The sequence below is a fragment of the Cyanistes caeruleus genome, chromosome 11 (genome assembly GCF_971803275.1).
Source record: "Cyanistes caeruleus chromosome 11, bCyaCae1.hap1.1, whole genome shotgun sequence".
NCBI lineage: Eukaryota > Metazoa > Chordata > Aves > Passeriformes > Paridae > Cyanistes > Cyanistes caeruleus.
This window is the reverse complement of record NC_141711.1, coordinates 3,570,027-3,594,507: the sequence shown is the minus strand read 5'-3', so window position 1 is coordinate 3,594,507 and position 24,481 is coordinate 3,570,027. Positions and strand designations below refer to the sequence as shown.

The 24,481-nt window shown below is 39.2% G+C and overlaps 1 protein-coding gene across 4 annotated transcripts in view; it reads right to left on the bottom strand.

The window, feature by feature from the left end:
- The window catches only part of SHQ1 (SHQ1, H/ACA ribonucleoprotein assembly factor), a 38,519-nt gene that overhangs the window by 12,204 nt on the left and 1,834 nt on the right, over positions 1 to 24,481 (bottom strand). For all 4 annotated transcript variants that reach the window (XM_086846274.1, XM_086846275.1, XM_086846276.1 and 1 more), the window contains exons 2-11: positions 23,877 to 24,059; positions 23,356 to 23,420; positions 22,790 to 22,912; positions 21,871 to 22,013; positions 21,054 to 21,166; positions 19,081 to 19,208; positions 13,602 to 13,756; positions 12,303 to 12,356; positions 10,354 to 10,477; positions 7,488 to 7,608 (exon numbers count right to left, since the gene is read on the bottom strand). In XM_086846274.1, coding sequence (XP_086702400.1) covers positions 7,488 to 7,608; positions 10,354 to 10,477; positions 12,303 to 12,356; positions 13,602 to 13,756; positions 19,081 to 19,208; positions 21,054 to 21,166; positions 21,871 to 22,013; positions 22,790 to 22,912; positions 23,356 to 23,420; positions 23,877 to 24,019 — 1,169 coding nt within the window. In that variant the 5' untranslated portion in view covers positions 24,020 to 24,059. The remainder of the gene's footprint in view (positions 1 to 7,487; positions 7,609 to 10,353; positions 10,478 to 12,302; positions 12,357 to 13,601; positions 13,757 to 19,080; positions 19,209 to 21,053; positions 21,167 to 21,870; positions 22,014 to 22,789; positions 22,913 to 23,355; positions 23,421 to 23,876; positions 24,060 to 24,481) is intronic.

Genomic DNA, 24,481 nt, shown 5'->3' with positions numbered 1-24,481 from the left:
AAAATGCACATTGTTCAAATAAGCACTTATGACCAGTCTAGGGCAGCCTGTATAATTCATTTCATACCTTTAAATAAATAACATTTAATGCCACAAAAAAAAAAAAATAAATAAATCTAACAGGACACATTATGTGTTTTCTCACAGATTTTAAAATATGCATTAAATTAATCTCAAAGACCATCTGAAGTAGCCAATCTCATTATTAGTAAGAGCAGCTGGGACAGCTCAAAGTTAATTCAGCACTCCAGGCCACCAAGGAAGTGAATGGGAAGCAAACCCAGCACAGCACGAGTACTCTAAGCAGGCAGCAAACAGTGCTGCACACTGAACTGCCTGCCAGCAGCAGTAATGCCAGCTTGTAAAACCTGCTAAGAAGGAATTACAATAATTGGGGATTGTAGTCATGAGCTACAATAATTAGGGATTGTAGTCCTGGGCTACTGCAGCCCCACAGGACAGTCAGGGTGCAGCCTGAGAACCCCCAGCTGGCCTCACCGTGTTCCAGGTGTGACCACGAGCAGCACCAAGGTTCTGGGGTTTATCCTTGGACCTGCATGGCTCTTACCAAAGCAGAACAGCAAAAGAAAGAATAGCCTTAAATAAAAACTCCTCAATGTAGGAGGTTTTTCGTTTTGCAGGGAGTGGGGTTAGGCAGAGAATTATGTGGCTTCAGTGCATCCACAATGATATTATCATTAAAAAGCTATCGTCAAAAATATAATCCTCTCACTACAGAACAGATCAAAACAGACCAAGTTAAGGGGTTTTGTGATGGGGCTGTTACATTTCCTGATAAGTGAACACAACTGGCTACAACAGAACATAAGCTAAAAACACTTGCTAATGGCAAAGCTGCCTTCAAAGCAGCGCCATGAAAGCAATTTGGCTTTTCTCTGCACCACACTGAAAGCTGGAGTTTTTATCAAACCTGAAACTACTGCAGCCTCCACTGAACCAAGGCTGCCATGGGCAGCAGTGAAGGTAAAGTCAAGCCCCAACCCAGCCAGAGCAGGGAACAGCTGCCCATGGCCCCGTAACACACGTGGAACAACACCACGAGGGGCATTTTCCCTCACGCCTCAACTGGATGCAGTGCTTTCAACATGCTGCACAAATCAGATTAATCCCACAGAGCCAAGAGGCAGGATTCTCATCCAGAATATATTACTGCTTATGCTTTTGTTCTTTGGAATCATGGCTGCTGGATCCAGGAGGTTAACAGCTGAAAATTAGCATATTCCTCTAACATTTGAGAATGCTTTAAAGCACCAATTCATTTTTATTATGTGTTAACACATTCCCTCTTCCCCCCATCACAAATCAGAAATTTAACAAACATTAGCAGTGCACCATTTGAAAACCTTTTAGGACAGTTTTGTTCCTGAATGCTCCTATCTGAACTCGGTACTTTCACAGTAGAGGTGCTGAGGCTACAAGAGTAACTCCAGTCATTCCTCATTTGGTAGGACAGTCCTGACTTGGAAAGGTTACAATTAAACCCTTCCTAGGAACATGAAAATGCCATGAAGGTGAAATAGGACTTCATGAGTGTGGGCAGGTTTAGATGGAATATGGAGAAGGAATTCCTCCCTGTGAGGGTGGGGAGGCCCTGGCACAGGTGCCCAGAGAAGCTGGGGCTGCCCCTGGAATTGTCCAAGGCCAGGCTGGAACAACCTGGGACAGTGGAAGGTGTCCCTGCCCATGGCAGGGGGTGGAATGGGACAACCTTTAAGGTCCCTTCCAGCCCAGACCATTCTATCAATCTATGAATATCAGCCCTACAAGCAGCAAAGAAGCAAATACTAAAAGACTTTTTAAAGCCTGGCTTGTGTCTTTCCAAGTATTTTGAGCTTTTCAAAACCACAAAACACTAAAGAAAACAAAAATGCCAAGAAGAAACAGCTGCAGAAGTGGCACAATCAAGATCTGTTTTATGTACTTTGAAACATTTCTCAAAGTTTTCCAGATTTTAGCAAATAATAACTAAATCAAATTTCTTCAGTTTGCAGATAAATGATCCATTTCACAAATTATTTTAACACACCATCAGAATGGATGTTAAAATTCTATTTACATTCACTGATAGATCATAGTTGACTACAGAAGCTCAAAGATGTTTATATGTTACAAAATATTTTCCCAAATCTAACAAAAGCCTGAGGTAAAACCAATGCAATGGACTGAAACTACAATAACTGAAGTTCAGTTCTTTACTCCTTTGTGTGCTTTTGGATCTGATGTGACACAAGTCAGTAAAAATCCTCTGTATCTCACAAATCTTTTTCTTCCTCAAAGTCCTGGACTCCTTCATGCCTTTGCAGCATCAGGCCTTAACACTTCAGGGCAGCATTGCACTGTATTGATTAAACAAGGGATTCAGAAAACCTGGGGAAAAGAAAAGGGGGCCTGAACAATCACAGGCGATCTCATCACCTCCGTGACATGCTGTGAATGTAATTAATCCTACATTTATTTAGGAGAAACTCACATCCTACACATCAAGCAGCAACTCCCTGCTGGCTTCAGACTGGGTAATTACAGTGTAACAAGGACAAGGCTTCAATTGTAAGGAAGAGATGAAAAGGAAAACAGACCTATGAGGCCAACCCACCTTTCAGGGGCTGTCTCACCTGCAAACCAGGAGAAGCAAATATGACACACTCAAATACCTGATTTTAATTTAGTTAGTTCCAACAAAGACAGCAGCTTCTACAGAGACTGTAAAAATGACACCAGGAATCCTGGTTTTTACTTTAAATCAAGGAGTCCATGCTCAAACTGGCATGTTACACCTACAGTCACCAAAATTAGCAAGATCACATTTGTCTCAGGGTGCAGAGCACGCATTTGTGAAGGGTAATAAAGCAAGTTGCAGATACAGTTCCACAGAACACAGCAAGGCAATTTAACAGCTCAGCTGTCCTAGCTCACAGCTCTCCTTCACTGCACGTGTTGAAGCTACTACAAAATACAACACAAACAATGATCTTTAGAATCTTATGCTAAGTTAAAAAGTAGAAAACCATAGATGGGATCAAACATTCTCCTGCACACCTCATACCCATAAAACTGTGAGAAGACAACAACTGCACAACAAGCAGCTGGATGGATGAGTAACCTGCTCTTGTTTAAGTGTCCCTGCCCATGGCAAAGGGTTGGAATTGGATGATCTTTACAATCCCTTCCAATCCAAACCATTCTGTGATTCTGAGAGCACTAAATCCTGGAAAACTGCCAGGAACACTCACAGCTTCACCACCAATTCAGGAACACAGATAATGCACATTTACAAATATTAAAGCGGTACACACTTAAAGCTAAATATACATGTAAATATTAGCTGAAAATACTTGAAATTGCTGGAGCTGTTCCCTTAATCAGGGGTGCAGAACTGCTTGTCCTGCCTGCCTGGCCAAGGACTGGAGGAAGCTGTTCAGCCTCCCACCCATGTCATGGCCAGCAGGCACGTATGTACAACAGCAGCCAAAAACCACCATGTGAATAGAGCCTGGCACAAAGGGGAACACAAAACACCGGAGAAAGACATCAGGCCACACAAAGGAACCTCAGCACAGCAAGAGACAGTGGGTAAACTATTCTGACTTCTCTAAAGGACGCAGCTCCTGTGGGGTCACAGACTCCTGACAGAAGGGAGAAAACCCTCCTGCAGTAAATGCACACTTGGATTGCCCTGGTCTCAGCTGCCCATCAACCGACCAGAGGTTTCCCCAAAAATCCTCCTCCTCTCCCTCATGCCCTTCTGCTTAAAGGAAGGTGTGAAACATGGGAGAAAACCCCAGACTTAGAACACAATTCCATTCTAATTTCACCTCGGAGAGGCTGCCATATGTATCAGAGTGCCTTGTAAAAGCTCGGACCTAAAGAACAAAAGCATGCAAACCAGGCAAATTAAATTTAATTTTATTATGGAAATGAAAGCAATAACAGAAGTGACAGCAGGGTGGATGATAAGCTCACTTAGCAGGGGGATCAAATGAAGTGATGACATGTCATTATGACCTCAGGGGTTAAAGATGCAATTTTCCATCTGGCTGCATCTGGCTTTTCAACAGAAATGTTGACACCACCTGCTGAGATTTACCACAAGCTGCCTCCATAGGTCTTTGTCAAGCTTTTGTTATCCAGGTTAACATTTACTTTTCCCTCTTTTCTGATAAGTTTGGCTGAGCAACATGCTCCCTTTCTTCAAAACCTAACAACACTTAAAGGGATTTACATGCCACTTTATACAATGGATGGAATTATTAATAGTCACTTCACAAGCAGCTTGAAGGGAAGTACTAGGAACCTAGAAAGCAGGTGAAACTGATTTAAGATAGCAAGCAGGAAGATGGAATATTAGCTACACTTGCTACTATCTTCCATTGTCTAGCACATTTGGGAATCTACTTTTCTCTTAGTAACAGGCACCTGAATAAATCAAATTTTCTGGAAAAAAAGCCTAAAAACCAGAAACACCCAACTAAACACAAAAATCTGTACAATTCCAGACCTAGCTTGTACTCCCCATTCCCAATTGACTATTAGCCACCTGTGTGTGTTTTATTCAGCATCTTCATTTCCAATTCTGGATACACTGTGCTTAAAATAAATCAGCTTTTGCCAAATCAGTGACACATTCACTTATTCATCTAATTTACCCACAGCCAAACTATGATCTCAAACTAAATTTGTAATCAGCTACTGACACACTGCTGGCTTTAAGGATTTTGTTTCCACACGGAATATTTAAAAGCCAGTACCTATCAGGGGTGTTTCTCTTCATTTGGAATGGGACTGTGTGCTCTCTTTCACAGGATATGTCCATTATGGTCTTGCTTGTGCAAAACTTTCTTCCTAAACCCAGAGACCTGTGCCAGAACAGGTGAGCTGAAGAGCTTATTTCCAGCTGGTTTTAAAGTGCCCAGATTCTTCACTAAAAAGAACCTGCAGTCTGTTTTAACCATTTAAACAGACGCCCCAGCCTCCACCAGGAGTTTGCTGCTTACAGGGAAAGAGAAGAAAAGCAAAATCCTCCATGGATCTTGAGAGTATCCTCAGCCACAAAAAGGCAGGAGGAAATGGTGACAAAGGAAGTTAATGAAGCAAATAATAGTTAAGAAACAAAACAGGGGAAATATCCAGACTAACTGGTGATGGAAATAACTACAACACTGAAAGACCATGACAATAACATCTATAAATACCTTCCCCTCCCAAAACTCTTCCACCACAACAACAATTATAGAATCTCAGAATGGTTTGAGTGGGAAGGGACCTTGAAGTTCATCTCCCATCCCCTGCCATGAGCAAGAACACCTTCCACTATTCAGGGTGCTCCAACCTGCCCTTGGACACTTCCAGGGAACCAGGGACAGCCACAGTTTCTCTGGGCACCCTGTGCCAGGGCTTCAGAGGAAATTACCAGAGGGATGTCACAACCTTCTTCCCCTGGAAGATGCACCATCCTCCTCTCCAGGTGCCTCACCCTGGGAAGCTGGGACCCCTTGCCTCGAACAGACAAACCACCAACCTGTCAAGCAATGTCCTGAATGACAAGTGATCTTAGCTGTTCCCTTCAACATAAAGGAACAAAACCAAGTGTTCCCATTCCCTTTGCACTTGCTGAACTTCAAACACTGCTGAACTGCACAGCAATGACTGCAGCATATGCTTAAATGCTGTCCTGATTCAGGCCTAAAAATAGGACTGGGTTCTGCAGCTCCTCTCTCTCTTGCTCTCCTAATGACAGACAGCCATTGTGCCATGTCACTCTGACAATAAGATAGCTTAATTGCCCTCTTTCCAGCAGCTGTCAGTTCTGCTTAACTGGGACATAATGTGAGAGTCTGGGAGGAAATGTGTTAATCTATTAGTCACTTATAGCTACTGTGCATTTTCCTGGGCTGGATTTAAAGAAAACTGGGTTTTATGACTGACTTGCCAGACATTATATTCATTGATATGGGCAGCAGAGGTATTGCTGCTTAATGACTCATTTCTTTGTGAAAGACCCATGAAATAACTTTCTCCTTTATTTACTGCACTTTTTCTACTCAACTTCAACCTGAATTTCCCCACACTTAGTGAATTTCCCACACATTTAAGGTGTGGTTGAAAAAGGCCTCCTCAAAGATGAGGGTGTAAAATGAACTGGCTGTTTCAGGAATTAAGCAAGACTGATGAATCAAAATGTTTGGAAACACCTGTAATTGATTTAAAGTACTTTATATATTGTTACCTATAGGAACAGAGTCACTGAAAGCACACAGAGAATAAGAATCAACATCTACAAACCATCATGAACAGCTATGAACAGAGGGTCTTTAATTCTCCAAGAAGTACTGCTAAGGTCACACCTAAACACAACAGCCTGTGCAGGCTGCCTCAATTCTCTGCCTCATTCCCCCTCCTGATCACAAATACTACCAAACTCTCTCTATATCCTCTTCACTGTCTTGTGCACCTCAGATATTTTATCCTCCACAGTCTCTTGTTAAATACAAAGACTATTTTAGCCTGGTTTAGGAGTCTGCATTGCTGTATTAACAAATAAAACAATGACATTTTTTGTGTGTATATTAGTCATGCCTGCTCCAACTCACACCTTTTGTGGGCTTTCAGAGAAAGCTGTGAAGATATGAAAGGGAAGGAAAAATAGTACAAAAGCTGTACAAAAAACAGAATAAATCTGACAAGAACAATATAAAGCTTAGTAAGATTTGAACATGCAGCTTGCTTTAATCATTTAATCCACTTCCCACTGTTTTCCTACAGATACTTTTGGTTTTAAGCCATTAAAACATGCTGGTATTCCAACCAATCTGGCTGCAAACTACCCAAAACTCTGGAAATAAGCCATGCTGACTCCATTAAAAGGGCACAGGTGAGAAACAGAAGTGCAGGGGTTTTGTCTGGAGGTGGCATAGTCTTTCCTCTCAAGTAGTGGAAGCCAAAGCTTCCCACAGTGCCAGGGAGAGCTGCAGGAGCACAGAGCACATGGGGATTTGTGACACTTGTTCTGGTGTTAATAATCAATTGGTGCAACTGCTACAGCCCATAAATCAGTGTTCCATGCAGCTGGGAATGCTTTGCATGTGCTGTCAGTTTTGAACTGGAAGCTCCTTCCAGCCTTTAGCCTGAAGTTACATAAGTGCTATATAAACATTTCTCTTCCTAAGAAAGATCACAATAGAATCAGAATTCCCCAGAAGCTGTTTTTTTCCCCCCAAACACCTATTAATATATTAATGAAAATACACATTTTTATTTAAAATCCAGTTCTTCCCTCCCTTCTCCAATGGTGTCACTGCATTTTAATACAGTCTTGCTGAATGTCTTTCCTTCTGTATCAAGAATTGCTGGACACAGTTGCTAAATGAAAAAACTGATCATATTCCCACATACAGGAGACAGAATTTATTTCACTGATATTTGTTCACAGATGAAACATCTCCCACATCAGTAGCCACTGAAGAACTTACTTGACTTTCTGGATCCAGATGCAATAGTCTGTAATGAAGAGATCATTAAGGATGTAAGCAGGGTCACTCTCCATAAAAATCTTGTGAATGTCCAGCAGACACTTCAAAACTGCAGCTTTCCCTGGAAACAGATTTTTATTTTTGTGATTCACAAGAAATCCTAACAGATCACGTTTATCATCTCACACCTGAGGTTTTAATAACCACAGTATCTACGACCACCCTGAAAACTGGGGTTGATTCCCAGGCTGGGAACAGCAGCACTGTGTCCTTCAGCATCCACTTCCCTGGGGATGGGGAGCCTCTGGATTCAGCAGGAATCTCTGCAAGACCAAAGCCTGCAGGCCCAGCCATGCGTGTAATTCTCCACAGCTGAAGCAGCCCCTTCCCCTTCCCCCAGCTTCTCCAGTGCTCTGAGCTCTGCTGGCCCAATCTTTGGCACAGACAAGCAGGGCACTGTATTTAAAAAGAAACAAACTAAGCTGAAAAGTAGCTCACAAATAACAAGAAGCTATGCCCCATCATCTCTCCTAAGAGGAGCATTTTTCCCTTTATGCCTACACAAATACCAGTGCTGGGAAATAATAAGGTTGGGAACACACAGCTCACAGCAGGGCCAAGCACATGGAATTGTGTGAGGCAATGTAATGATCACCTAACAGCAGACCAGGGGCTGGAATTAGGGAGAACTTTCCCTATTTCTGCTAGTCACAGAATAGCTTGGCAAAATGGAAGAGAAAAAAAACCTCACTTCAGGTTCAGGAAGGAGCCATTTGACACACAGTCAATAAATACAGTGAAAGATTAAAAATGTGCTCTCACTCCATAACCAGAAAACTTCCTGTTGTCAGTTTGACTTTTCCTTCATATGCAACATTCCAATTAGCTGGAATCTCCCCCCTTAGTTTTCTGATGACAGCTGCTAAAGGGTTAAGCGCTGGAACACTTAAAAAAAAATTATTTTCACCGTTTAATGGTGGGGAAAAAAAACCCACATTCAAATGAAAACAGCCACCACTGCAAATGGAATCTAATAACCCTCTCCCAAGAGGCTGGCTCCTCCTAGGCTATGAAACCTGAACAGGGATGAAATTACATTTTACAGATTTAGAGGAGAAGGGGAAAAAAAAAAAACCGAAACAAAAAAGATCAGAACTCCCCCTGCTGTTCAAGCACAAAATTTGTTTGCGTATTTGTAAGTAATTCCATGCTGAAAAAACACAGCCAGAGAATGAAATTTAAGGGTGAGGAAGATGGCAATAAGGAGGAGGAATGGGGAGAGCAAAAAGCCACGGCAAACAGAATAAAAATCCCCACTGGTTTTGGAAACCAAGTCAGCAAAGAAAACCTAAAACCCCCAATATAACTAATAACTTTTAAATTGTATCCCCATCAATTCTTGTCAAACATCACTATTTTGACTAAAAAGAAGTGTGCTCTTTTACAAAGAAATGATGTGTGGAATTAAAATTTTGCTGATTTTTTCAGGTTCCAGCTGTCAAGCTGTCAGCCCAAACCATTTCCAGCATGCACTCCTGTTACTCATCTGCCAAGTAACAATGTACATCAGGAAATGTTACACTAATTCCAAACTAAAAATGTCTTTCTTCATAAATTAAAAGTTTTGGATTATAGTAGCTTAATGGGTCTCTAATGAGAGGCAGCAAGTCTTGCCAGACTTGAAACAGGGAATCCTGCATCATGCAAACTATCAAATGTCTGCTTTTAGAACATGGGCCCATGGGATTTTACATTTTTGCACAGCTACAGCTCTGCATTATACTGATCAATAAATAAACTGGTTTTTATGTGCAGATGCTACTTCTTGAATATTCAAAAAAGCCCGCTAGTTGTGTTTAAAAGTACAAATAAAAAAGGTTCCAATGTGTGTAACAGGAAAATCAGAGAATGTGTCCTGTAGATCACTGGATCCTTCAGGAGTGCCTTGCTGAGAGCTGCCAGACAACAGCCTGAAACCTGAATTCTGCAGATTCACAAATCCACTCCTCTTTCCACTACAATCCACAGACTACTCCAAAATGAGGATAAAATTTGACCCCAGCTCTGTATGTGCTGTTTGATATGATAATCTGATTTTACACCATCATGAAATTCTACCAACTTTAATCCTGTGTATTTGGAAGGAAAGTTTAAGTCCTATCTCTATTTTACATTATTTTTCCCCTGCAGACTTCTATGTTTTTCCACATTTTCAAGGAGGAGCATTCACCTGAAGATAAACTGAACTTGGCTGTTACTCTCTCTTTTGGAATAGTATGCTGAGACACAAGAAAAGAATGATATAAACTTTTAAACTGAAACATCCTGGTAATAACTTATCCACTCAGGCAGTATCTCACTGGATCACAATGTTCACTGCAACACCATTTTCCATCGTGACATTAAAAGAAAAGCAAATTTCTTACCTCTCGTGTAGTGTCCTCAGAAAAAAACTCCACAGGCTGTCAGCACTGCATCACTGCAGTTTTGTTATCAGAATTTTCTTTATCACACTTATGAACAGCAACATAAGGCAGTGGAGATAAGTGAGGAGGGACAGCATCCATCTCCCCCTTAAAACTTCACTCCCTGACTGTTATAATGTCAATGGGATTTTCAATCAGCAACGGTTTTTGGCAGTAGTAAAGATTAATATTGCCATTTGTGTGGGTTTTTAATCCTGCAACTCACAAGCATTTAAAATAAACCACTGAAGCACTGCTTCTCACTGATCCTTCTGTCCAAATAATAAATCTAATGCTTTTCTTAGGGAGGTAACTCATGCTAAATAGGAAAGCTGCAGGTAACTTTAGCAAGCCAAGGTATAAAGATGGTTGTGTACAACTTCCAGTCCCTAAACACTCACCCAGCTGCAGAATCATGACTGTGTCATTGAAGGCACGTGTCACCAGCTCAAAATGCCTGTACAGGGGATAGCACAGCACTCTTCTTCCAAAAGATACCAGGACATCATGGATGCTGGAGAAACTCTGTGTGTATCAGTGGAAAATCTGCATTAGTCTGTGTGCTTATTTGTTTTCCTTTAAGGGAAAAAAGCCATAGAATGGGAGAAGGAAAAAAAAAATTTTGATTTATTAAGCCTCTAAAATCTGTATTTAAATAGATATGGAAATGTACATGTTAAATAGAAACAAGACATTGCACATTGAGTTTGCATGGCAAGGTAACAGCAGTCCTGTGCATTTTAGTGGTTTGGGATTAAAAAAAGAACGTAGAGAACACGGGAATAAAACATCTCACTCGAGACTTTGCCATCCTTTAGATTAAAACAATAAATTACATCTGTCCCACATTATTATATATATTAAGGAGAAGCTATAAAAAGCCTTTTAAGAATAAAGAAAAATTAAATCCATATGATATTAACCAAATACATGTGTACATACAAGATGCTTAAAAATGATACATGATTCTGCTTTTCATGAAAATTCTAGATATTCAAGACAGGGATAAATATACCTGCCTGGGGAGAACAGTTCATTGTCCTCCTTCATGAGTGAGAAACACCTCTAATTTAGCCAGGCCAGAGGCATTAAGGAGTTATTAAAGACTTTCCTAAGAGTGATTTCCCTTCCGGCTTTCACTTTTCAAGACAAAATGCTCCATTTATTAATTAATAAATAAAAAAAAATACCTATTTCATCCTGAACTCTCAACCTATTAAAATTAATAAAAGCACTTTGCTGACAGCCAACACTTCTTTGCATGCTGTGCAAAGACTACTTCAACCCATTGTTCATTTTAATGGATCACCAGCAAGCATTTAAATCATTTATGGTTTGTGATTTAATATTTAGAGGCTAAGGTGTGTACATGTCATGGCCAGCAAAATGGCAGTCAGCTCCAACAAACCAAAGCTGAGTCAATTTTTTTATTTTACAGAATGATGAAAATTCCCAGGCCTAATGATTTATCTAACAGAGATAGTTATTAACAGCTTGGTGCCAGGACTGTGAGTTTTCCAGGTGTGAAATACACTGCACCAAGAACTCTATCATAGGGTAAGCATTTGCAGAAAACTCCTTCACTATGATAGATCATGGACCTGGAAAAAAAATACATTGTGAATTAAGGCAATCAGGGCATTTTAACTTGCCCTTTGTAACCTGCTACTGCAGAACCCAAAAGAAAACCTGCTGTCACAGGACAAGTTATAACTGAATGCAACATTCTCCACTACTGGAAAAGTTTGAAGGACTGGACCCAAAAATCCTGTCCAATTTCAGTTTTGATCCTGCAAAGTGAGACTTGGCTCAGTCATTTCAGGACTGAGCTGGGACAGGCCTTTCCACCTTCCTGCATTTTAGGAATTAATGGATTTTGGGCCAGATCAAGTCCTTCCCACTTCCAGCTCTGTAACAATTTCTCTGCAAAGGCCTGGGTGCTTTCAGTGAACAATATGAATGTGGAGAGAACAGAATTCAGGGTTTCCTCTGGTCTCAGTTGGTTCAAAGAACGAGGAGCAACTAAAACAGGGACGTGGCACATGGATGTGGATTAATGGTGAACATGGTGATTCTGCTGGTAATGGTTGGACCTGAGGATCTTACAAGTCTTTTCCAGCCTTTATTATTCCAAGAGTGAGGCTGAAAAGAAGGGAGCAGGTAAAGCAACATGTGCTCACTAACTTCTGGAGCCCCAAATCAATTTCTGGTACCACTACAAACAGAAAATACAATTAATTGATCTTCAATACTGAAAGAGCAAATGTGGCACAGAAACGAAGCACCAAACCTCCCCCCTGCCCCAAGTAATCCAGCAAAAACATAACACAAAACTTTATTTTTACCTTACCTCCAGCCAGCACAATGTTGCACTCAGCTTCCTGATGTTCCAAGATGATTCAACCTGATTTTAAGAGAAGACAGTAAAACAAGTATTATCGAATCCAACACTACTGGTTAAGATAACATTCTGGCAGCAACTTAAGAACCTTTGTGAATAAGGAGCAGTAATTACATTATGTGCATCGAAATGGCCACAGACAGCATTAAAAATTATATTGCAATGCAGATGTTGAATTTCTGAGTTGGTTTCCATAGTAGGATGATCCAGTCCATGCACAAAATCTTTAAAATGTAACAGCAATACACAGAGAAATGGTGTTTTAGTGGAATTCTGTCCCTTTGCACAAAGCAGTAGAAACTTGAATCAACAAAAGCCAAGCTCAAATGCCTTGTTTCATGAAATCAGCTCAAGACTTTTGGCTTGCAGAGAGGATCCTGAAGCCAGCAGTACATGTAAAATATCATTATTCTTAATATGTGACAGATTCATAGTATTTGAGTAGAAGTGAGGTCCAGCAGGATGATTGGGGCAAAAAGCCAGAAAGCCTTGATCTGTAATCCTGGCTCTGGTAAAGATTTGTGTGGCCTCAATGTCTTGGTTTTCCTATTAAATAGGAATAAAAAAAGGGCATGGGGGAAAAGGAGAAAAAGCCCAGTGTGTTTTCCACACACATCATACAGTTACTGCAAAACCAATAAAGAATTGTACAACTGTGGTCCTGGCAGATTTGCAGTTCTGTGCAGCTCCAACATGCAACACAACAACAATCCCAGATTATTCTGGTGAATCAGCAGGTCTGGATGTCTTGCTTGTCATTCTACAGTCCATGCCCTGTGTGTCAGTCTGATTAAGCCAGAATGGTTTGGATTACATGTGCCAATATTTTGTTTTTTCAATGCTTTAAACCATCATATCAGCACAGGAGATGCAAGGCACAAAGTTGTATCTGGGAAGCAATTCTGAGAAGGCAAGGTACCCACACAGAACACAAAAGAACAATTATTTTGTTAAATTTGCATAAACCAAGACACACAAATCAGAACTACACAGAATTGTCTGGAATCTCCTGCTCCTCCATGTCTCTCCTATTACAATGCTGCTGTAGAAGAACACAAGTATTTAAAAATCCTACAATCCCCATGTACACCAAATTTAGTGATATAAAGTCTTTCATTTTAACTTCGTCATGTATGTTTTAATGCCTGGGAGTAAGTTCACTTTTAGAGGTAAGTTCCCTAAATGGCAGTACAGGGTCCAGCACTAGGTTCCTAAAACATGTTCTATTTTTGACTTTTTTCAACTTACATTCTTGTCCCCTTCATTGACACAGATCTCGTAGCAATATGCCAGAAGAATATCAATTAATCCGAGATACACGTGGCAGCGACTCCTTTTATCCAGAAGGTAAGATTTATTTGTGAACTTTCTCATCTGCTCTCTCTCCTCCTCAGAGAAGACAACTATAAAATGTAAAAGGATAATTGATTAAGAATTTAAAGCTGGCACATTCATTTTAATAGGTGGTAATACTACTTCAACAGTGTCTTTAAAAAGGAGTGTGTAACTAATCACAAGTCACCCATCACCCAAAAAAAAGCCTCAATCACTCTTACTTTCCTTTTTAACTTTTATTAAGCTCTGGTATATTAATTTCAATGTCAAGCTCCAGCACAGCACTGCATGTACACACTGATGATTCTGAACCTCTCCAGGTGCCAAGGATTGCTGCGGATGCCTGGATATTTTATACAGGGATAAATGCACAACCAGGATCTGAGTAAAATTAGGATTCTTAAGCCCAAAATGTATGGGACAAAAATCCAGAGGCAAGTGACAAGTTAGAAAAGACTATGGCAGTTCTAACTCTGTTTTTTCTCCTCATGCAAAGCACGTCAGTATCACTCCTTGAATCACAACTATAGATGAGAATCTCTATCAGTAAATTTCTTTATAAGTTGACTCTTAAATGTAAACATGAATCACACTTCACTTTTAAACAAAGGAACTCTCAGTGAAATTCATGAAATATAGCAGCAAAGTTTTCTTCTTTTAAAATTCAAACTCTGAAGCATCATAACATCTCCAACTGGACCATAAACACAGAAATTCCAGGTCTATTAAACAACAGCAAACAAGATGTAGACTAGACAATTCCCAAAGGTAAATATTATGAGATGTTCATTAAGTTGCTACAAAGTGTCAGGTGTTGCAAATAAAGTATCTTTCTCTGAGAAAATACTTTAATGCTAAAAAAACCTATCCATTGCCTGAAGTTTTTGAACAATTAATTATCCAGGCCTGAAACTCAGTATTTCCAAACCACCACTTATTTTGTTTTCCCCGTTCAAAACTTCCAAGTACATGGTGTGAAATTATCAGAACAATTAAAATTGTAATTACATTTCTGCTGTATGAAGCCTGTACACTTTTGTACAGTTACACTGCCAAATTTCAGTTAACAATCTGTACCACAATCAGTATTAATCTAATGCAAAGCAGCACTTGCTGCTACTTATCAAGTAAGCTAAATAGGCAAGTTTTTTGTAACTTTGATTTAGAACTGTTTTGTGTATTTGCCAGTAGCAAAACCATGCCAGAGGAAAAATGTGTGTTAATACATCCACATCTAAAGGAGTCAGGCATTCATCTCACAAAATTTCTAACAGATGAGACTGCAGACATTACCTTTACATTTTAATCACCTCTTTTACTTTTTTTAAACTTGCTATTCCTCATGTTAAAAAAGAAGATACTTCAAATTGTCCTCCAGCAGCTGAATGTCAGTGAAGCAGAGTTTAATTTCTGAGGGGAGGATGAGGTCTGACAGCCAGAGGGTGTTTTGTTACAGCCCTACTGCTATTTTACACTGTGATAACACCACTTAAATCACTGGGAGATCTGTATCTCGAGACTACTATGACACTTGCAGCTCTAAATGTGTTAGGGCACTTAGATAAAATGTGCTGGACCCACACAGAGAGCTGACTCAGTGGTCAGTCAGGAAAGTACAGGTTAGGAAGCACCTCTGATAATGTGCTGGTGAGAGCAGAATCTCAGTTTATGATCCTGTCAGACCAAGTCTTGAACCCCACCACTCTGCCAAAAGGAAAGAGCTGAGCAGAACTGACCCCTCCTTCTCTTTTTTTTTTCTTTTCCTTTAAACTGAAGTATTATGCTACAATTTAAAGGTTTTTAAATGCATGCTTCTATCCCTGTAGGTTAAGGAATCATCAACATCAGATGAAGGAGAATAGCCAGCAGAGAGCAGATTAGTCAGAATAAAGTTAGTTATTGATATTAATCAGTAGCAACCAAGTTTCTTTTCAAGCTCTTCCTAAGCCATTACGAGATGAAAGGCAGAACTACTTTGACTGGAGGCACCCGATGCCTTTGTGCAGGGTCAGCATCTTCCCCAGTGCTGGACACTGCCTTAAAAATACTCAGTAATAACGTAAATTTAAACAAATAACTGAAATAATAAAGCTGATTTTGTATTAAATTGCTTGAACTTGTTGCAACCTGTCGAGGTATGAGAGGTTAGTGGAAATTCCCACTTCTTTCCCGTACAGACTCTGCCCCTCAAAGGATGTCACTGAAGCCTCAGCAAAAACTCTGTCCCTTGTACATGGGGCCATTTTGGGAAAATTGCAGATTCTGGCCATCTTTGACTCCCTAAAGCTCTGTCAGGTAGACTGTGATCAGAAGAGCCTCAGTGTTCCAGAAAATGAGGCAAAAGTGCCAAACCCACAGATTTATCCCCTCTGCACACCCATACTCACGCTAACTATGGCCATTCTAGTCTGGGTTGCTCATTCCTCTCCTGTCTCCACCACTCTTCCATTCAATTGTTATCTCCTTCACTCATCTTTTCTTTCCTCCCAAGCCTCCATCTCCACCTCTCAAATCAACATTTTCAGCACATTTTCCTCCACATCACTTCTGACCTCCTTCCTCCAGGCATTCTCCACAGAACCACTGGATTTGGACAGCCTTTCCTGGATCTCACAATTTCCTTTATACCCATTTTTCTTACTATTCCTTAAGAAACCCACATTTCCACAAACATATCAACACCATACATCATTCTTTCTTTCTACTGCTCTTGCCTTTTAAAGCCTGAGATATTTTACAGTGGAGTCTGATCATTAAGAGTTTTGCACGAATAAAAAGCAGAATTTCCTCACGTAACAAAAACCTGCTCAGCAGCAGAGCTGTGTCAGGAAGGAACATATGATGCAAAGCCCTGAAAACTGAGCAAAGCAGGTAGACAGCACAATTGCAGAAATTTGATAAAAAAAGAAAAGTAATCCATCTTAAACTTATGAATCCACCAGTAATGGCACATATCTGAGCCAAGCCTTACTGAAAGGTGGAACTCTGAAAGGAAATTGCTTCTCTTTCTATAAAGAAATAAGAAAGAACAGTCACTGTAAGCATGAGAGGTTACCCTGAGCAAAATAAGATATCCTTGGAGCATATAAATGCTAGATTAAATACATATGTCAGCCTGAGCCTTTGAAGATTATTGTGCTGCCTAAAGAGGAGTTTTTTACAGTTGTGCAATTGGAAGTAGAATAAAAATGAACTTTTAACCAAGCTGAATGTGACTGTTAGAAAATACAACCCCTTTCATCTGGAATCTGTAGAAGGAAGACACTAATGTAAACTTCAGCAGCAGCAGAAAGCAAGCTTTCCAAAAATGTTATCCCCTCTTGGGAAAGGCTGTGTAATTAATAAGGCTTTATGGAGTATTACTTGACTTGAATGAGACATTGTAAGTGTGAACAAAAAGGGCTGGAAAAGAATACACAGTAAGATGCACAAAAAGGACAAAAGAAAGAAAAGACACTCAGGATTAAAAAAAAAAATTAAAAAGGCAAAATACACAAACCACGCACACAAGCTGGAGAAAAAGTAAAAAGGTCAAATAAAAATAGATTCAAAGTAAGGACAGAAGAGATGAAAACTTTAAATGTTAATAAGAAGAGATGAACCAAAAAGAGAAAAAAAATCTGGTAATGAGACATTAGAAGAACCTGACAATATAAAAACAAAGAGAAAATAACGAGGGATAAATATAAGAGCAGTAATCAACCAAAGAAAATCTTCAGTTAATTGCAATGTCATGCAAAAAATAAAAAAGGCCATCTGTACTTCTAATTACTTGCAGCCAAAGACATTATAAGGACAAAAGTAATCAAATTTTTGGTTCCAAGAAACCAATCAAGATAACAACTGAAAAGACATCAATGTAAGTCACGAAAAGGAAGGAAAAAAAGTAATTCTCTTTATTTAGTGTTTCTGGATAAGAAAATAAACTTCTAAAGAATCTGCTAATTTTTATGTCTTTTTCCCACTCTGAACTCACTTTAATGTTTAACTTGAGGAGCAACACATCTTTCTTCAAAAACAAATCCTTCCTTCACAGAGGACAGACAGGAATTCCTGATTAACTGTAGCATTCCTTTGGCTGGGTAAAGCAATATAAAACCACAGGGGACACATCCTGCTGCTGATCAGATCCCAGGTGGAACAGCCTGGAGCCACCTCCAGCAGCATTGCTGCTCACAGGAGACCTTCAAGTAGAACCTGCACTCCCTCTCATGGTGGTTTCCTTCACCACAGCTCACTCAGGTTTAGGAACCTCCACTGATTTCAGTCACTTACTCAAACAGCGCAAATGTTACCAAAATTCAGGTCCTTCCAAGGAAAAGGGTGGGTTTGTTGTCATTAACATTACCCAAACTCCAGATTACCTCTTATATTACTTAAATTTCCTAAAGATTCACAAAACTGCATCAGCCTCTCCACTCAGCCCCATGAAGGTAAGATTTTTTTTTTATCATTCTTTTTAAATAGGTGTCTGTTAGAACAAATGGTTTGGAGCAAATGGACTTTATAACGTTCATTTTCTGTGTAATTTCCATTAGCAGGCTTGCCAGGCTTTTGAGGAGTTTGTTGCTGCCCCTAAAATCCAACAGACATATTTCTCCTCAGTACCTCAATTTGGAGGAGAAACATCCCTTATCAATAAAATCATCCAGCAGCTCTTCATTTTAATTATATTCCTTAAACCAAGCAAGCAGGAGTAGTATTTCATTTACTAAGGAGTGAATGGATAAAAACAAACAAAGGAACCCCTCATTATTGTGTTTTCAAGCCTCTTGTACCTTTGTCCAATGCTTTTTAAATCAAGTGGTTATGATGGACATAATTAACAATTTCTGGCTTCAGAGGCTGAAAAGAGACCAGATCAGATTACAGAAGATCAGATTACATTCACAGTAAAATACACAACATCTACTCAAATTCTATTGTTCTCCCAGAGAAAATGTGGAGGTTCAGGTATTATCAGTGCACTGAAAACCTCTGGTAAAGGGATTACCATCATCTACTTTAGGAATATGAGATTTTCATACTACATAGGAAATGAACAAAGAAGAATAGAAGAAAATGCACAACAGTAACTCGTAGTGCTCTCTGTAATCACTGTGTGCAGGGAGGCAGCCTCAGTTATCTGTTACCAGTGTTTCTACAAGGTCACCTACTCACCCTGGAAACATCCCTTTAGGTTTCTAAATGGACACAAAGAGCTGTCTATGAAAAAAGGTCTCCAAAACCCATAAAGTAATGCAATAAAGTAATAAATATTAAATGTAATCGAGTAATAAATTTCCTTTAAGAACAATAACCTATAAAATGGCACCACAGCAATTATCATTCAAGCAACAGATGTGTGCATATATATATACATATCTATACTTATATATATGTATATTCTCACCAAATGCAGGACTGTCATGTTCCTGATGACTTTCTCCCTGCAAGGCTGTCATCTTTTTATGAGCATCAATCCACCAGGGTTTGTATTTTAAAAGATGCTTAATAGCTTCATCTTCAAAAAAATCAGCTCTAGGGAAAATAGAAAGAACTTTCACATGCTATTTATTTCAATTCATATTATACGTGGGTACATATTAACACATCCATAGAATATGTCTCACTTGGCTCCAGGTTATTATCCATGTTAGAAATATGTTCACTTTAAAGCAGAAAATTATTTTAAAACCCCCAATATTCTCCTATCTTTCAGTAAGTATTCCTTCCTTACTTCCTCCACCTTTCCTGAGCCACCCAGAACTCCAGGGATCTCACGAGCTTGCAGCATCACATGAAGCTGAACCAACCTGATGCAGCTAAAGGAAAACTTTCTAAAGGCTTCTCAGACAAATCACTTGATTTTATTGGGCAGCTCCCCCACTTAAGACCCAGGGCATTTGTGGGAGGGAAGTCATGCAACTGAAGGATAAAGGTGAAGCAGGGATGGGGATGGACTTTAAGCCAGGACATGCAGCAGCATGGAAAAAGAAGAGTTGTACATGAATTCTGGAAGAGAGATCACCTCCATCTCAACACAAAGCCGCTGTGGTAAAAATCTCAATCTAGTAATCCTAAAGGATTCAAGTTCTAAGCCTCCTCTTAGCATTTGAGTGTTTTCTTCAAGCCAAACAATGGTATAAATACTGAGAATTGAAAAAAAACCCAAAACCACAGGAAATTTCTCAATACCTTCTTAATCACCACACATAACCTGAACACAGAATGTAATCTGCTTCCCTCTCACACTGACAGATTTTTTTTGTTGCCTCACTTCAATGTCAAAGTAACTTAGAGCTATCAGGGTACATTTTCCTCAAGGCCACCAGAACAGCTGTTTGCCCCCATTTCTACAGAGTTTCTGCTCTCCTCAGGAAAACAATTTTTGCTGAAGAAAGGCTGGTTCTGAAACAACCAAGACACAGCCATTAAACTGAATGGTATAGCTCTACCAGGCCAGAACACAGAGTCTAAAATTGAAACTTGAAATTACTGCAATTTGCATCCCATTAGAGGTTAGGAACTACTTCAGTTCTAGTGAAATGTAGTTCAAGAAAGCTCTTCTATTTTTCTGTGTGTTATAGGAAGACATGAGGCTGCCTCTGAAAACAGTCAATTGTGGAAAAATTCCAGCTTTGCAAAGTTACCTTCTGAAACAACTCAAAATAGGTTAAGCCTTCCTGTCCTCACAAAACACACAGTACTAATCCTTCCCACTGGGGACTATTCTCTTCTCCCACCAGATCCATCTTGCAGGAATCAATCTATACTAATAAATCTTATGGCTTTCCTTTATTTTCCTTTATCTGAATTTAACCTGACCTAAAATTCTCCAACCTGAAAGGCACAAAGAATCATTTCACCTGGAAACATTTCACAACATGGAAAGAGGCATGAAAGAAACACCAAGTTTCGGTTTGGACATTTTCCTCATTCTGCTGTAAAACAAGTTTCACGTGATGAAGGCAAAAAACGTGGCCAAGACAAAATTTTTAACTTCAAAACTCAAATTCCCCCCTCCTAGACAAGTGTGTCTTATTAATCGTTTCTTCACAAGGCAAAAACAAAATTTTGTCAACACAAAATCCCAAGCAGAGAGTGGCTGCTCAGCTGCTGAAGAGATGAAGTATGAAACAACATTCTGCAACAGCTGACAGCAGCCCCCTTTAAACACAGACTAAAGCAATAATGAAACAGTTGAGTAACCCCAACAGATGAGCAATGTCTTATGTCAGTATCCTACTAAGAGCAAGCCTACCAAGGCCTGCTCTGAGAGACAAAACCAGACCAAAAGTAAAGCTGCTCTTTCCAGAAGTGATCTTAAATCCAATCATTTGTGTTTCAGAGGTACCTGTCCAGGTGAAGTCAATCAGTACTCACAGGTAATGATCAGGCTCAAACTTGGCAGCCTCAGCTGCCAAACGTTTCCTCCTACGTTCCTGTGCAGGAGTTTGGTCTGGATCCTTAATGTCAATAACATCACTGAGCTCATCCTGCCAATGGGAACAAAATTACAGGACTAAGCCAACGGTATGGCACACAAGATTCCTTCAGGAAGAATTTAAGAAGGATGCTTATCAGCATTGCACTGAAGTCCCTAGATAAACTTCAACCTCCCTTTCAAGTCTTCCAAATTCAGGCTTCACTGTGCAAATAAAACAACAAAATTCCAAGGAAATGCAATTATTTGAAGCTCCTTAGTATACGTTATATTATTAAGTCTATTCAGGTCATTTTATCATAAGGCAGGGAGGTTATTTTGCATTATGATAAATCTGCAATGTTAAGCAAAAGCACACAAGCCCAACAAAGACAAGATAAGACTCACATACCATTCTTTTGACTTCTGAAAATATTCTCCCTCTGAAGTGGTTGCACATTAATTAATAGGCAATTGCAGTGCTCTTTTAAACATCATTAATTAGTTATTTCCCATCCCATTAATGCTGATGGGAAATGTACTCCTTCACAAATCTCATGGTAATAAAGCAGCATACATGTTCTAATAGAATGTAAATGCTTTCTCCATAAACAGCAATCCTGCTCCAAGACCTATGAATACTACAAGTCATACAATAGTAAGTTAGAGTTACATAACTGAGTTGCACTTTTCAAAAGTTGTTGTCTTGTAAGCCAGGGAGCCTATACAGCAAGTTACCCAGAACTTCCAAGGCAGCAGAAGACAAAATGCATCTACCTGCAGCCTCTGGAACACCCCTGAGCGCAAGTTCCCAAATCCATAAGGGTGCTGCAGTGGTGGAGTGACTTCTTCATAAGGAATTTGTTCCATTTCCCAGTCAAAATCTTCTTCATTCTCTTCAGACAGCTCAGCAGAAGCAGCTGTATTTATGGCATGGTCAGAAATAGAAAATTGTTACATAGAAAAAATACATATTACTTCTTTGAAAGGTTTATTGTGCTACTGGTGTTTGGTTTTCTCATTTTACTGCATCTTTTAAGAAATCACACTCAACACTTGGTCATACAGATCTGTAACTCACAGGTCCTGCTTCAAACTCTCCAGCTTCCAGAAATGAACATCAGGAACTCTACATTTTAACTGCATTCCCTCAGACTGAAATACGTGTTCCACTGAATTCAACAAGATCAGCATTTGATGCTAGGAGAACTCTAACAGAACCTAAGTGATGTTATCAATAATTTAAGGCAGGATTTAAAAAAATCAGAGACAGACAAACATTTTTATCTGTTAAATACTGATGTTAAGCAAGACATGCACTAATGATTTTAATTAGCTTCTCACTCGAGCTAATAGTCCAGTTGTAGCTCATACAGAAGACTCAACTGTGTGTGTGTTCTACAGCCACTAGAGGGGTACAAAGACCTACAGAGCATTAGCATATTTTTAAAGCACATTTTAAGCACATTTTGGAAAAAAATTAAACATAACTAAACCTCTAAAGCTGATATGTGTATCATCTGCAACATATTTATTTCTACTCTTATCCACACTTTGATTTATTCATATCCTTCTCACACCTTCGACTAGTCAATAATAAAAATGCTGTACTTTTCTATAAGTAACACTATAGATCTGTAATTGCTTCATTACACACATGTATCATCTTGTATAAACAAGACTGATTTTGTCATACCTATTTCTTCTACCAAAGGTTTTGCTGATCTTGATTTCTTTGGTGCTAAAAGAGATGTCAGCATGTCCAGTCCCTCAAAATATTGGCCAGGAACCTCCTTGGGCAACTGAATTGTAAAGGTACCTTAAAAGAAAGAAGGAATACAATTATTCCATTAAAATAGCTGTGACAGACAAACATGCATTTTTCCTCTATGAGAAAGGCTCAGAGGAAGTAGGACACATGTAGGTAGCATTTTATTTTGCACTGATCCCTGTGCATGTTTTTAACCTTATTTCATAACAATTAAGGATTTTAATGATAAAACATGAAAGAGAATATTTAACTGCTTGGAGTCTTCTGACTTACATTGTATAAACACAAACCAACAGAAGAAAGCAAGCTTTATTTAGTTTTTAATCCTTCCATCAAACAATCCACAGAGGCTACATTCCCCAACCTGATTATTGTCTTAAGTCATGTAATAAAGGTTCTGCAAGCAGCAAATTTATTGGTTTATTGCTTTTTTTTTTTGAAGTATAAATTATTTGAAATAGCAACATTTTTTATGACACAGATACCAATACCTTCATCTGTATTGTAAGATGCTTTTTCTCTGCCATCCTCTACAATTCTTCCAGGAAGTGTCAATCTGCAGGCAAAAAATGAGATGCCTCACTGAAAGCCTGACTAATTATGCAAGTTAATGTCTCAGCCTATAAAAATGTAAGGCACATTCCAAAAGCAGCACAAAGGACTTAACTACATGATTCCTCTTCACAGTAATGGAATCCATGCAATTCAATCCCTCTGGATTCCTCCCAGGAAAAGACACACTCACAAAATATACCCAGAGAGCTGTCTGGCCATTTACAATTAAAAAGCCATTGTACAGTAAATTTAGAAAAGTATTTCTTCTAACTCCCTTTAACATGATTTAATGCCCAGGAACAAAGAGGCCAGACCCAAAAACCAAATCTTTGCATGAAATGAGCTGTCTGTAGTCAACAGAATAAAAGCTGCAGATGAAGAACATTCTGAAGGGATCAAAATTAACTTTATTTCCTACTATGAAGACTAATTTTTGAAAACTTTTTCCACTACTTGCCTGAGAAAGTATGGCTTAGCATAAAATTTGAAATCTTCCCCTTCAAAATAAAGATCAAACTCTGAAGCTCTGGCATAAGGCACTCTGATTTTTACTGTAAGAAAATCCGGATCCTGGGTCAGTTCGAAAGCTGGAGTTATCATGATGAATCCAGCAGGAAAAGCAAACACTGGTTATGTGGCCCTAGACAAACAGGGGAAAAAAAAAAAAGTAATTAAAAAAAATTGTAGCTTCCAGTTTATGAGAGTATGAGAGCAAGTGGTGTCTCTTCAAAACTCTGTAAGAACATTTCAGATTCTCACATAATTATCCTCCATGTGCTCAATAAGAAAACACTGATGTCAACAGCAACAACATCAAAGTGCTATCAAAAACATAAAAATACCACCCCTCTGCACCTTAATGAAACAACTGAATGTAGAGTTGGAGTACAGGAAAGCACCTGCTACATTCTACATGAAAAACACACTAAAATTCAGTCCTAAAATTTTTCAGCTTTTCATAACAGTTATTTATAATTTCACACATAGCTGACTTTAGACCTTTGCAGTTCTCTGGTGAACTGAACACAAACCACTATTAAAAAATCCTAAAAACATGTAATA